Genomic DNA, 15,098 nt, shown 5'->3' on the forward strand with positions numbered 1-15,098 from the left:
TCTGCCAAGGACCACTGAGAGCATTTGTTCCCTTGGCAAGAGTGATGACTCAAGAGGTACTGAGCCAGATCCAAGCTGAAATACAAAAGGGACACTCAATCCCTTTCAGAGGAGCTAGATGACACAGTGGATAGAGCGCCTAGCCTGCATCAAGAAGACCTGAGTTCAAATCCTGTCTTAGGCACTTACTAGCTGTGTGACTCTGGGCAAGTCACTTCACCCTTTTTGCCTCAGTTTCCTCATCTGTAAAATGAGCTGGAGAAGGAGATGACAAACCACTTCTGTATCTCTGCCAAGGAAATCGCAAATAGGGTCATGAAGAGTTGGACACAGATGTGACTGAACAACAGTCATGTTCTTATTGGCAAAATAAATTAGATGTAAGTCTATGTTGTTAGATCTTGTCTCATCTTTTATTTTGGTTTATACTATCATCATTCATTTCCATATTTTACCCCAAGAAAAATCTGAACAATTATGGAATTTCAGAACTATTATACAATTATATATAATGGAACATAGCTATTATGGAAAAAATCATGGAATTTCAGATACACTAACTGACCCCACAAAGATCTCATTTTCTCTTCTAAGAACCTTTCTAACTCAAATATTCTGTGTCCTAAGGGCTCTCCTAGCCTCGACATTCTGGGTTCTAAAGACCGTCCCATTTCTGACACTATCATCTAAGGTCCCTCCAAATCTGACATTCTCTGTTCTAGGCTCCCTCCCGATCCTGGCATTCTGTGTTCTAAGGTCCTTTCTAGGACTGACGTCCTAAGAAGACTGCCATTTTCTCAGATTCATCATCTCTAGTTCAATCTATGCAAGGTTATTCCTCCTGTATGTTAAGATTAAAGTTTCCCGAAGACTCCGATGTTCTTAGAACTGAAAGAAGAGAAAGTGTTAACGTCCTTACAGGGGCCTCTGCCTCTGGAGAGATGAAAAGTGGCACCATTTTCTCTCTGTCACAACCATCCTGACCACACAGATTCCTGGTATCTTGTGGGCCATCCTCCCCAACTATTTCCACATGATTCTGCCTGTTGTAGCCAGAAGGAAGTTCCAAGTCCAGGGGTGGGTCATTTTCTCCACCTGTTTGTCTCTCTTTGATGTCTGGAATCCCCCTGGGCTCCTCAAGGTGCAGTAGTTTGACCTCAGAGTCCACTTCAGGCTCCACTTTGGGGGAGTTGATCTCAACAATCAGTAGGTCCCTTAGGCCAACATCTTTCACTGTGTCTGAGGATCCTACCCATGGCCTTACCTATGGAAAGAACAGGGTAAGTTATAAACCCAAGTTTGGGTTTCCTCACCCAAAAGGCAAGTAAGCAGGTGAAAGCCAGTCATGAAAGGCCAGCTCCAATCTCTCCTCTTTTCTTGTTCTGTCTCCAGAGACATTCTCTTTCAGAGAAGTTCCTTGGATGAGGTAGGAGTTGGTGTTGGGCTTGGCTAGCTCTAGAGTAGGGCTTCTTAAACTTTTTTCCACTCTTGACCCCTTTTCGTGTTTTGGCAGTGTTAGTTGGCATTGCTTGGCCTGAGGGCATGCACAGTGCAAAGGGAGCATACTATGTGTTCAGAATCAAGGCTGCAGTGAAGTTGCCCAATGCAACAAGGGCAAGTGCTGCCAGAAACACCTTGGATTCATCATGCATTCGATTCTGAAATAATTTTTGGTGGTTGTGCAGTCAAAAGGTCATGACCCACAGTTTAAGAAGCACTATTCTAGAGTTCTCCAGATAACCTGGGCACCTCATTGAGTGCCATTGTCCAGAATCAACCAGAGCAAAGGAATTCAGAGAACTGTCACATAGATGGATAGAACTAGAACGTCTGGCCTTAGACAAGAAATTTTCCATCTCTCTTGGCCTCATCTCCCCCATTTGCAAAATGGAGGCAATAATTCTTACACTCCCTGTCTCAGGGCTGCTATTAGAGTTTAATCACGTGTAGCCCTGACCATGTTACCACCAACTCAGTAAAGTCCAGTGACTCCATGTTGACTCTAGGATAAAATATGTTCTATACATGTATATATATATGAAAAAATATAATCTATATTGCCTACAGTCACATAGCTATATAATCTATCATCTATCTATCTATCTGTCTATCTCTTTGTATATATATGTATATATAAACACATGTATAAATATATGTACACACACACAATTTCCTTTGTTTGGCTTTTCAAGTCCTTCAGGTCCTAATGTCACCTGTGTGTGCACATGTCTCTGCACTTCACATATACAGACTGTCTCAAAATTCTTAGTGCGTTTTACAGCTTTAAATAGCTTCAAACTATAACCCTGTATTTCTCAGTGCCTGTGTACCTAGATGCAGATATAAGGGCAGAATCAGGACTTGTGATTTTATTGTCTTGGGAAACCCCCTTTTCTAATACAAGTCGACCCTTTCTCTTTACTCCATGGTCTTAGATGACCTAGAATGTTGAGAGATTGGCTAACTGTCACATAGCCAATATGTGGCTGAGACAGGACTTGCAGTTTCCTTGGTCTTTCAGGCTTTAAGGCTGGATCTCCAGCCCCAGCACTGTGCTGCTTCTGAGGCAAGGAGGATAATGAGAAATAAGATGGAAGTCAGATTGTATCTTTTTCTTAGTATTTTTTTCATATGGAAGGCAATTGGAGTTAAACGACTTGCCCAGGGTCACACAGCTAATAAGTGTCTGAGGCTGGATTTGAACTCTGGTCCTCCTGACTCCAGAGATAGTGCTCTATCCACTGTGCCACCTAGTTATCCCTTGGGAGTCAGATGGTAAAAGTCTTTTAATACCAGCCTGAGGAATTTAAATCACATATTAAAGGGTCTAGACTCCTGATTTTTTTTTATCAGAGGAATGACATGGTTAGACATTTAGGAAAATCACTTTCACAATTAAGTGGAAGATGGCCTGGGGTAGAAAGAGACAAAACCCAGCAGACTATTACCAAAGTCCTGATCACAGATGGAGAGAGCCTGGACCCGGGTGGTCACGGTGCCAGAGAGAAGAGGGCACCTCGGAGAGATAGATGAAGGCTTGAACAGACTGGATCATTGACTGGATATGGGAGGTGAGGAAGAGGGAAGAGTTGAGGACAGCTTCAAGTCTGGAAACCTGGGTACCTGGTCAAAAATCAGAAGTTTGCCCTCCCTGGCAAACTCTTAAAAAGTTCAGGGTCACCTGTGCCATAATAAGACATCAGCAAACAATAATGGTAGAGTACTGGCATTGGTGGTGTTGTTATGGGGCACCTAAATGGCTCAGTGGATAGAGTTTAAGCCCTGGAGTCAGGAAGACTTATCTTCCTGAGTTCAAACCCAGCCTCAGACACTTACTAGCTGTGTGACCCTGGACAAATCACTTCACCCTGTTTGCCTCAGTTTCCTCATTTGTATGAAATGAGCTGGAGAAAATAATGGCAAACCACTCCAGTATCTCTGCCAAGAAAACCCCAAATAGGATCATGAAGAGTCAGGCAAGACTTGAAAACGACCATAATAGGAACTTACCAGCTTCATATCCTCTGCAAGGAACTTAGTTGCACTGCTGGTAGAGGGATTAGGTAGAGGTGGACACAGGAAGCTTTTGACCCTGTGGGATCATGATAGGATTTCATCAATACTCACATTCTCAAGGAAATGCAATGGACAATGGCACAAAGGGGACCCTGAGTTACCTCTTCAGAACACAATATACAGTAATGGCCATGATGACTATGGCTGCGAACATCATCACGCCCAGCAGGAGGAAGGGAAATGAGTGAGCCTCTTTCTCATCTAGGAAGAAACAAATTTCTGGTTTGGAAAATGATCTCAAGGGAATCCCAATTAAATGAGAAGCTAGGGTATATGAGACCCACCTGACTTGAACTCTAGACCAAGGTAGTCTAGGGACTGGGATTCTATTCCTGATTTTGACACTGTCTCAGGGTATGGCTTAGGGGTTTTATTTCTTCATCTCTAAATTGAGGCATTTGGATAACTAAACTCTTTTTTTTTGGAGGGGAAGGCAGGGCAGTTAGGGTTAAGTGACTTGCCCAAGGTCACACGGCTAGTAAGTGTTAAGTGTCTGAGGTCAGATTTGAACTCAAGTCCTCTTGACTCCAGGGCCATTGCTCTGTTTGGATAACTAAACTCTCTAAGGTCCTTTACCCTGCCAACATTCCATGTTTGAAGGTCTTTCCCTGATCTGATATTCTACATTCTAAGTTCCTTCCCATCTCCAGCATTCTGTGTTCTAAGGTTCCTCCCAACTCTGACATCCTTTATACAGAGAAAGCTCTGGACTTAGAATAAAGAAGATGAGAGTTCAAATTCTGCCTCAGACACTTACTAAATATGACATTGGCAACTCACTTTCTTCCTCTGTAAAATGGGACTAATAACTGATATATCTCACAAGGTTGTTATAAGAATTAAATAACATTGTAAAGTGTTTTCTAAATCTTAAAGTACTGTATAAATACTAGCTATTATTATTATTTTCTAAGGTTCTCCTTATCTCTGATGGCATATATTGATTGAGTAGACCATCCTCCATACTTGGAATGAATTCTCTACCATTCCTAGTCCCCAGCCTGTTGAAAATCCTTTTCTCCTTTTAAAACCCTTTGGAGGCATGCTCCAATTCAATTCAGTTCAATTCAATTCTTTGAATCGAAGACTCTGCCTTGGGAGTAGGTGAAAGAATAGTAGGCTACCATTTTGAAAAGTTCACAAAACTTGAAAGCAGATGCCCTGCGTTCTGGTTCCAGCTCTGCCACTTGGAGCTATGTGATCTTGGGACAGGTTCCTACCGTAAGCCTCAGTTTCCCTTGCTACAAAATGAAGACACCCCTCCCCAATCTCAAAAAGCAGCTGAGAGGAAAGTGATTTATTCACCTTAAAAGACTCTGTAAACAGGAGTTGGTTTAGGGAAATGGTAGGTGGGTCCTCCAATGTGGGGAGTGAGAGAGTATGTGTGCACATATTTGTATAAGTGTGTGATCTAGAGAGGACAAGCACAGATGCAGTTGAAAAGATGCTGAGACTTCCTAGGGTCTTTGTATTTCCTAACAGAGGGATGCCTACAGTGTGGAATTATGAGAAGAATAGGCTAACCTAGTTTAAACCTCAGGGGCTCGCTCCACGCCCCAGAAGCTGTTGCTGTATCTCCTCGGATCTGAATGGTGTAGAAAGTGTCCTGGCTCAGGTTGCCCATTGTGTACTCCAAGGCAGAAGCATTCACATAATGAACTGGTCAAAGACACAAAGCAAAAATGAGTTCCCTGGGAAATTATTTTGAGTTCCTTCCTCCCAGTCTTCCAGCCACGTGTCACAGTGTCCAGGGGCTCATCTTCTGCGGGGAGGCCCATCAAGATGGCAGGAGGGCATAGAGAGAGCTTAGAGACCCGGCAAGAAGCCAAGAGCAGGACGAGAACCAAGCGAGCTTTGGGATAGAAAGGCAGGGGCCAGACACAGGGGCAGGACACCCCAGTGGTACAGGCGGAAGTCAGGAGGGGGTCCAGGATCGAGGAGCTACAAAGTATGGAAGCAGACAAAGGCAAGGTGAAGCTGCAGGTAAGGGACCAAGCCAGAGGACAGATCAGAACAGATACAAAGGCAGCATGAGGCAACAGAAGGGAAGGCATTTTATAAACTGCAAAGTATTGTATGTGTGTAAAGTGCTATCTATAGAATCAGAGAAGGTCAGAGTTGGAAGGGCCTTTAGAACACAGAATGTCAGAGCTGGGAAGGAGCTTAGAATACAAGATGTCAGGGCTGGGAGGGCCCTTAGAACATGGGATGTCAGAGCTGGGAGGGGCCTTAGAACAGAGAATGTCAGAGATGGAAAGGGCCTTAGAATATGGATTGTCAGAGTTTTAGAGAGACAAGAGCATAGAGTCTGTGAGATCTGAAAGGGACCTCAGAAGAGAGGATGTAGGAGATAGAAAGTACTTGACAGGACAGACCCTTGAGACACAGACCATAGAATGTACTGACAGGCAGATATTAGACATAATTTCCAACCTACAGGTGGTCTTGTTGTGCATTTCATTCCAGCAGTAGATGACATATTTCTTCAATACTCCTGGGCACTTGCTGAGTGGGGAAGGATTCCATTCCAGGGTTACTTCATGGGCTATTGTTCTTTTCACTGTGAAGTGACTGGGCCCAGCTTTCAAAACTGAGAATATTAGCAGAGGTGAGGGAGCAGCTTCTGAAACCCAGTCTTCAGGAGAAGGAAACTATTCGTCTTATTAATGAAATAGGAAAAGACCCCAAGGAGGTCCTGGGATGGGGGAATGGGAATGACCACAGGAAGGCCAACTAAATGGAATAATCATAGAGTTGGAGTTGGGAGTGACTTCAGAGATCATCTAATCCAATCTCCTTCATTTTACAGATGAGAGATTAAGACCCAGAAAGTCTGAGAGAGGACAGGTTTGCATTTCATTCATTCACTCACTCACTCAGCATACATTCAAGAGGTTGCTATTGGGTACAGTCTGCTCTGAGGGTGACAGGGATGGATAAGGGTCTGTCCTGGCCCTCAGCAAACTTCCAATCTGATAGTGTAGAATAAGTCACACAGGGACATGCTGAACTCTAACAAGAGGTAGGATGGGATGAAGGACATGGAAGAGGGACAGATAGAGGATTGTGGGGGTGTAGAGTAAGGAAGCCACCTTCTCAGGAGGAGCAATAGGGAAGGTTTCCTGGGGATGTTGCCTTTGAAAAGATGAGGGAAGGGAGAGCACAGACTTGATTGACAAATCCGTGGATACATAGGCAAGTCCTTTCCCCTTTCTTAGCCTCAGCTTCCCCTAGATTTAGGAGGTGGGACTAGGTCAGGGCTTTTTAATCTACAATCCACAGACTCCCCTGAAAGATTATGCTCAGTTTTGCCAGGTAGTTGCTTTTTGGTTATAATCCAAACTCCTTTGTGTTCAGGAATATTATATTTCAAGCCTTCTGGTCCTTTAACTTAGAAGTTGCTAAATCCTGTGTGATTCTGACTGTGACTCCTCAATATTTGAATTATTTCTTTCTGAATCCACAAACTCCCAAGGACCCATGGATACATTCCAGGGGTCCATGAAATTGATCGAGGAAAAAATTACATTATCTTTACTAACCTCTAAGCAAAAGTTAGCATTTTTTTTCAATTATATTTTTAAATGATAATGAGAAGGGATCCACAGCCTTCTCAAGACTGCCAGAGGGACTGATGGTACAAAGTTAAGGGTACTTTGGCTAGTGGATCTCTCAAGACCCTTCTGTGTTTGACTGTATGAGCTGAAGTTCTCCTGTCTTGGTACCTGGTACCAGATATCCCCAAATCCTCTCTGCCACCTAGATCCCAAGGCCTGATTTCTCCTTTGGAAGACAGGTATAGACTTACCATCCCCACTGAAATGGTGCACAGAAAAAACAGTGACCCAGGAATGAGGGTTTCGGGGTTTGTCCGAAGCATAAATATTGATCCGGTAACACTTCCCAGGGTCCATGATTCCAAAAGCTTTATCCCAGCTATACGTCACTGTTGGGGAAAGAACAACATTAGAGCCAGGATAGATTTGTCAGTCATTCAGAAAACACCAGCTGTGAGCAGGGACCTGGACTGACCTCAGCATTGGGCTGACAAAGAAAAACAAGGTACAGTCTTTGCCTTCAAGGAGTCTCTCAGGGAAACAATGGATACAGATAGCTAAAACATGGGGCAAGATGAAATACTGGCTGTAGAAGAGGGCTAGGCATTACTGTTCAAGGGATTCAGAGAAGAGACATTCACCCAACTCAGCTGCCATCTCCCAACCAAACCCTTCCTGTATCCTCTCGGCTGCTAGTCATGCCTCCCCTATGCAGAAATTACCTTGCACGTACTTTGCATAGGTTGTCTATTTGTGGGAGTGTTGCTTCCTCCAACAGAATTTAAGCTCCATAAGGGAAAAGACTGTTTTAGGATTTTCTCCCTTAAGTCCCCAATGAATCTACCTCAATGAAATCCCCCTCAGATTCTACCCCATAGTACTTAGTTAATATTATTTAATTGATTGTTTAATGAGGTTGGGAAAGGCTCACAAGAAGAGGTAGGGCTTAAGTAGGAAGGAAACCGAAAGGCAGGTAGGATTCAGAAAGGTCAATCAATTAAGGGGCATTTATTGAGCACCTTCAAGGTAACAGGAGCTGTCCTAGGTGCTGGAGGATTCAGAGTAGCGGGCAGTCCAAGAGCAAAACTTTTGCAGACTGACCTCCTTCTGATGACAGTAGGATTACACTGTCTTAGAGTTACTAGAAAGTCAAATAAGACTCCAATACTCTGGTTAATTTCGTGACTATTTGGCAAATTTCTGCCAGAAAAAGAAATAAACCTGTCATCAGTCTGAACTCTGGCCCAGCACCAGGCATTATCCAGTCCAGAAATCTGGTGTATCCTTCATTTTAAGAGAGGTAGCTTAGTCCCAGTGGGGAGAGACCCTAGCTCTGCCATGGGTTTTTCTGTGAGACCTCAGTAATCCTAGCTGTAAAATGAGACCAACATCTCCTCCCCAGCTTCCCCCCACCCCCTCTGGTGAGCAGAAGAGACAGGGAAAAAGGCTTGGTAAAACTGCCTGGGGCTATTCACGTAGGAGAAAGGATTATTGTTCCCAGTGCCAATTAGAGTCTCACACCCACTCTTTAAAGGTCTCAAGTAGCATCACTCCAGGTGTAGACTGGGCCTCTCCCTGGAGTGAGAATCAATGTTTACAGAACACTTTGGAGAGCCAGGGGAAGCTAGGTGCAGAGTGATTACCTAGGTGTTATGAATGGTGTGATCACAGGTGATTGGCCTTGATACCCTCAGGAGCTACATTTATCACTGTTTGAGAAGAGAAATTGAGCAGGTTTGCATCTTGCATGAAATTTCTTTCAATAATGCTTTCTCTGGGCGTCAGCATTCTCTTCTATAAAAGGAAGGGTGGGGGTGGACTTGAATGTATTTAAGGCCCTTCTTTCCCAGCTCTCTTAGTCTGATTGTCAGGCTGAACTCTCCTAGACCTGACATTCTGTGTTCTGAGGGTCTTTTCATAATATCTCTCTCTCATGTCCCCCTTCACCCCTGCCACTCTACCATCACCCCAACCAAGTGATTGGACCCTCCTCCTCCAGAACCAGCGATGGCCTGGTCGGTCTCTGCTTCAGGCTCTCCCTGCTCCAATCCATCCTCCATTCAGCTATCAAATTAATCTTCCTAGAATGCACATCTGACCATGGCATCCGACCTTTCAATAGGGGAAGGGAATGAGCATTCACTAAGTATTTACTATATGACAGAAACTGCGCTAAATGATTTTCACAAATAGTATCTCATTTAATCTGCACAACCACCCTGGGAGGTAGGTACTACGAGGATCCCATTTTACAGGTTAGGGAAACTGAGACAGACAGAGGTTAAATGACCTGCCCAGGGTCACAGAGGTGGTAAGTGCTTTAGGCTAGATTTGAACTCAGGTCATCCTGAACTCAGGTCCAGAACTCTATCCTCTTCCCCCCCAGCTGCTTCAATAAGCCCCAAGGGCTTGCTTTTACCTCCAGGGTCCATTATAAATAAAACCCTTCCCAGCCTGGCCCCTTTCTTCCATTCCAACTTTCTTATATCTTGCTCAGCAATCCAACTCTCTTCCTTGCTTTTTTTTTTTTGCCTTTTGGAGTGCAATTGGGGTTAAGTAACTTGCCCAAAGTCACATAGCTAGTTTTTTTTGTGTGGGTGTTAAGTGTCTGAGGCCGGAACGAACTCAGGTCCTCCAACTCCGAGGCTGGCGCTCTTATTCACTGCGCCACCTAGCCGCCCCTCTCTTCCTTGCTTTTGCTTGAACACTCTTCTGCTTGCCATCTCCTGACTTCAGGCATTTGCACTGGCTGTCCCCCATGCCTTCAAAAGTCTCCTTCTTCAGTTCCCATTCCCAGCTTCCCTGGCTTCCTTCAGTTCTCAGCTAAAGACCCACCTTCTGTAAGAAGCCTTTCCCAGCTCTCCTGAATCTTAGTGCTTTCCCTCAAGACCACTCCCCTATCTCTATCTTGTTTATTTCATAACTGCTTTCTTGTTATGTCTCCAGTTAGACTGGGAGCTCCTTGAGATCAGGGACTAATAAATGTTAGTTGACTGATTGACTGAATCCCAGCTCTGACATTCTTTATTCTAACATCCCTCTGAACTCTGACATTCTAAGGGCCCTCTCAGCTGTGACATCCTGTGTTCTAAGGGCCCTCCCAGCTCTCACATCCTGTGTTCTAAGGACCCTTTCAGCTCTGACATTCTGGGCTCTAAGGGCCCTCCCAGCACCGACATTCTCTGAATATCTATAAAGACAGGACACAGTCAGCACTGTCCTTTTGACTATACCTTTTCTATTATTTTTTCCTTTCCAGACACTCTTCAGCGAGCATGTGGCATCTGCCCAGTTGGCAAGATGGGGGTACCATTCAATGCAGTAACTCTTGACCTTTCTTTCTAAGGAGAACCATTGCATTGTCATGTTGTCTTCTGAGGTGCTGACGTTTAGAAACTCTGCATCCTGCACAAAACCTAAGGAAACATTAATAGATAACCACAGTCCTTCAACCATTACAGAACCCATTGTCATTTACAAGGTATTTTATATGTCTGCCAGGTGCTTTACACTTTACATCATTTCCCCATCCATTCTCTTCATTTCCCCACAGTAGCCTTGGGAGGGGGCAGTTGGAATAGGTAGAGCAATCAGGGATTATTGGATATTATCCCCATTTGATAGATGGGAAAACTGAGTCTCAAAGAAATTAGGTAACTTAACTAAGGTCCCATAGCTCTGAAGCAGCAGTACTGCCATTTGCACCCAGAGCTCCTTCCGCTAAAGGACAACTGCAGCTCAGAGGCCAGTTGATCATCACGAGAGACATGGAAGAGAAGATGGAAGGGAACAGTGATATTTTCTCACATGGACTCATATTATCTATTTACACAGACCTTCAGTCAAATGACCTTGTCAGAGGGTTAGTGCCCAAAGGCAGATCTCAACTCCCATAAATATTGTAGGAATGGACCTTTAAGGCATTCTAAACATATAACCTCATCTCCCACCTCTGTGTCTTTGCACTGGCTGTGCCCCATGCCTAGAGGGCCTTCTCACCTCACCTCCAACTCTGCACATCTCTGGTTCAACTCAAGGTCACCTTCTGTAGGAGACATTCTCAGTCCTTCCCACATGTGGGCCTTCCCCTCCAAAATTATCTTCCTTCTACTCTCTCTCTCTCTCTATTTATTTACACATTGTCTCCCTCTATAGTATGTGAGCTCCTTGAGAGCAAGAGTTATTTTTGTGTTTTTGCCTTCCTTTGCATTCCCAGAGCTTAGTACAATGCCTGGCACATGGTAAACCCTTAATAAATGTTTGTTGACTGATCTGTGTTCTAAGGTTCCTTCTATATTTGATGTTCTGTGTTCTAAGATTTTATTCTCTATGTTCTGTGTTTAAAACTTCTAATTCTAATATATAATGTTTGTCTTATATTTCAGCTCTGTCTTTCTGTGTTCTAAGGACCCTCCCAGCTCTGACATCCTGACTTCTAAAGGCCCTTCTAACTCTGATATTCTGTGTTCTAAGAGCCCTCTCAGTCCTGACATTCAGGGTTCTAAGGCCCTCCCAGTTCTGTCATTCTGTGTTCTTCTAACTCTGACATCCTGAGTTCTAAAGGCCCTTCTAGCTCTGTCATTCTGTATTCTAAGAGTCCTTTCAGCCCTGACATTATGGGTTCTAAGGCCCTCCCAGCTCTGATATCCCATGTTCTAAGGAGCTCTTCCAATACTGACATTCCCTGTTCTAAGAACCCTCCCAGTTCTGACACCTTATGTTTAAAGATTACTTCCAATATTGACATTCTATATTCTATATGGTAAAGCTCCTTCCAACTCCAACATTCTAAGTTCTGTATTCTATGGTCCTTTTCAGCTCTGACATGTTGTGGTCTATGTGCTAGGTCCATTTCTGGCATTCCAATTTTTAATGTTCCTTGAAGCTCCGACTTTCTGTGTTCTAACTCTAACATTCTATCTTCCAAGGCTCTAACACTCTTCTCAACTCAGACACCATGTTCAACTCCCAACTAGATGGTACAGTGGATAAAGCACTGGGCCTGAAATCAGGAAGATCTGGATTCAAATCCAGCCTCAGACCCTTCCTAGCTATGTGACCCTGGACAAGTCAATCATCCTCTACTCGCCTCAGTTTCCTCAACTCTAAAATGGGAATAGTAAAGGAATCTACTCCTAGGTTGTTGTGAGGGTCAAATGAGATAGTATTTATAAACACTTAGCAGAGTGCCTGGCTCAGAGCAGGCTTAACAAATGCTTATTCCCTCCCCCTTCCCATCTTCCCCCCTAACTTCTAAGGCATTTCTCAGCCATGAAATTGTCCTGCCGGCCTCCCAACTCTTACTTCTTTTGAACAGTTATCAGGAGTTCTGCTCGTACGTTCTATCTCCAGTCTAGTCTCCCACAGGCACCCCCCACCCCCACACACCTGAGCTGAAATCTGCAGGGATACGGAATGTTCTGTTTAGCTGTGGTCCAATGGTTCCCTGGGTTCGGATGATGACATCATATTCTGCCCCCGAAACTTGGATCACTTTCTCCAGCTTCACTTTCTTCTCAAACTTTGGTTTGCAAGGGCAGGAAAGTGCCCGAAGAACAAGGCCGAAATTCATTTCTTCCATGCAGCTGGGGGGCAGCTTCCCTTGCTGCTCAGGAGAGAAGGCGACAAGTTCAGGGGTGGGGACACTGAGGCATCTGCCACATGGTCTATCTTCAGACTGACTTCGTTTAAATACTTTATACAAACCATTAGAAAAAGCAAAGCACAGCTAAGAAATGCAGAAGAAACTCATCCTCTCCCTTTTATGAAAGTCCAAACACAGTCTAGAATATTGCTGTTACAGTTAAATGGGACCCCTCCCAATCTTACAGGGCAAGTGGAAGATCTCAAACAACTTTTCTCTCCATATTCTCCTCATCCTCACAGAATCCTGGGAAGGGGACCAAGCAGAGACTATCATCTCCCTTTAATTTGAGACTGAACTACATTGGAAGAGGAGAAGCCTGTAAGTGATCAGTGAATTCAGAGGACCAGAACCCAGGACTATTGACTCCCAGAATAGTGCTTTTCCCATTGAATGTCTGTGAAGCCTCCATCAACATTGACAAAAAGTACCTCCCAGTCAAGGATGAGGTCCCTCTTTCCGTTATTATCGAGTTTTCCCACTGTATAATTCACCTCTGGAATTTCTGTAAAGAAAGGAATACATTTTACACATCAAATCATTTATCGGTGTTTAAGTCATAGACTGTTAACAATAGAAAATCCCTTGGAGAACGTTAGCATTGGAAGGGAGCTTGGAATATAGAATATCAAGGCCTGGAAGGACCCTTAGAACATGGAATGTGGGAACTTGGAATGGAGGTTAGGACATAGGATGCCAGTTGCGAGAGACTCTAAAACTGTGAATATCGGGGTGAGGATGGACAGTGCCAACTTCTTACCAGCAGGAATGCAAATGGACTTGCTCCAGTCACTCCACTGACCAGTTGGGGAGGCTCTTTTGTGACGGCGCAGCTGAATTTCATAAGCAACAGGGCCTTCCAACTGGAGGCTGCAGGTTTCTAAAGAATGTCCAAGTGCCACAGGGTTTAGCTGGCTCACTAGTGAGAAGGTTCCATAGGTACCTAGGCAGTCCCTCTCCAGTCACCTCCCCAGGCTGACCCTGAAGTCCCACCTCTTCATTTCTCCCTCAGGCCAATCACTCCTACTAAGTTTGACTGGTCTTTTGAACATAGCATTGGGCTTGGAGGCAGAAGACTTAAGGACCTGGGACCTGGGAACTCACTTTATCTCTCTGGGTCTCAGAATTCTCATTTGTACAGTGAGCAGGACAGATGGCATCTGAGGTCCCTTCCTGTTCTAAATTTAAGATTTGATTCTGCAAAATAGAATGTCAGAACTGGGAGGTCCCTCAGAACACAGGACGTCAGGGCTAGAAGGGCCCTTTAGAATACAGGATGTCAGGGCTGGGAGGGCCCTTAGATCTTGACAGGACTTTGACAGGACCTTAAAATAGAAAATATTGCAGATGTCAGGGACTTCATAAACCTAGAACAGCTTCCCTCTCTACAAATGGTGAAATTGAGACCAAGAGGGGTTAAATGCCTTGCCCTGAGTCACACAAGTAAATTAGTGGGAGAATTAGAACTAGAACCCAGAACTCCTACCTCCCAGTGAAGGGCTATTTTCAACATGTTGCTGTGGCTTGCCCCTTTGTTCTTGAAGAGGACCATGACATCAGGAAGATGATACCATAATATGCAAGTGAATTGTATTTAAGTGAGGGAGGGCTGTGTAAGGTCACCAGCCTCACTTTTTCCTCCAGAGTCATCTTGGTCCAGTGGCAAGATATTGATCAGGACCACTGGAGATGGTTCAGGATGCAGTGGGAAAACTTATAACCTTTTCAAGCTAAGGTCTTTAACAGGTTTTAGTTTGGCTAAGGCAATGCCTGTTCAGTGATTAAGGCTTAATAAGAAATAAGGCAGAGAATGGCCTTTTTACCCAATCAATATACTGTTCTCCTGTATTGCCTCCTTTTGGACAAATGTGTATTGATTGAGCAGCTGCTATGAAGGAGGGCTATATTTCCCCACTAGGGCTGTGGAAGCTGCAGCTCCCATGTTCTCACCAAAATCAGAGTTCATTTGGGCTCCACAATCTCCCTGGAATGAGATAATGTTGATCATTAGCATTTTGGTGCAGGAAAATCATATAGACGCAAAGACAGCAAGGAAAGGGGTGTTCAAAATGACTGTAGAAGCAGTCTTTGACCTGACAAGTGGCATTCCCTTAGAACTGACCTAGCTATCAAGAGGTGATTTTTGTCATCGTGAGCAACTCCCAGTGTGAAAGTCCCCTTCACACAGATCATAACCCATCAATGGCTTACAAAAGAATTCCTAGAGTCACCTGGCATAAATGAAGTTTAAATAACATATTCAGGGCAAGTGAGTGGCACAGTGGAGGGAACTCTGGGCCTGCAGTTGGGAACACTCATCT

The 15,098-nt window shown here is 44.3% G+C and overlaps 1 protein-coding gene across 1 annotated transcript in view; it reads right to left on the bottom strand.

Annotated features, from left to right (window-relative positions):
* Positions 1–385: 385 nt before the first annotated feature.
* IL12RB1 (interleukin 12 receptor subunit beta 1) overlaps positions 386–15,098 on the bottom strand; it is a 30,995-nt gene continuing 16,282 nt past the window's right edge. Inside the window, exons 6-16 of the mRNA XM_069064138.1 lie at positions 14,728–14,761; positions 13,538–13,657; positions 13,209–13,282; positions 12,522–12,738; positions 10,367–10,549; positions 7,385–7,522; positions 6,014–6,166; positions 5,101–5,235; positions 3,678–3,777; positions 3,511–3,592; positions 386–1,264 (exon numbers count right to left, since the gene is read on the bottom strand). Coding sequence (XP_068920239.1) covers positions 833–1,264; positions 3,511–3,592; positions 3,678–3,777; positions 5,101–5,235; positions 6,014–6,166; positions 7,385–7,522; positions 10,367–10,549; positions 12,522–12,738; positions 13,209–13,282; positions 13,538–13,657; positions 14,728–14,761 — 1,668 coding nt within the window. The 3' untranslated portion in view covers positions 386–832. The remainder of the gene's footprint in view (positions 1,265–3,510; positions 3,593–3,677; positions 3,778–5,100; positions 5,236–6,013; positions 6,167–7,384; positions 7,523–10,366; positions 10,550–12,521; positions 12,739–13,208; positions 13,283–13,537; positions 13,658–14,727; positions 14,762–15,098) is intronic.

The sequence above is a fragment of the Petaurus breviceps genome, unplaced genomic scaffold, assembly GCF_028583685.1.
Source record: "Petaurus breviceps papuanus isolate PSGF00001 unplaced genomic scaffold, PetGlider_PUasm1.0 103, whole genome shotgun sequence".
Taxonomy (NCBI): domain Eukaryota; kingdom Metazoa; phylum Chordata; class Mammalia; order Diprotodontia; family Petauridae; genus Petaurus; species Petaurus breviceps.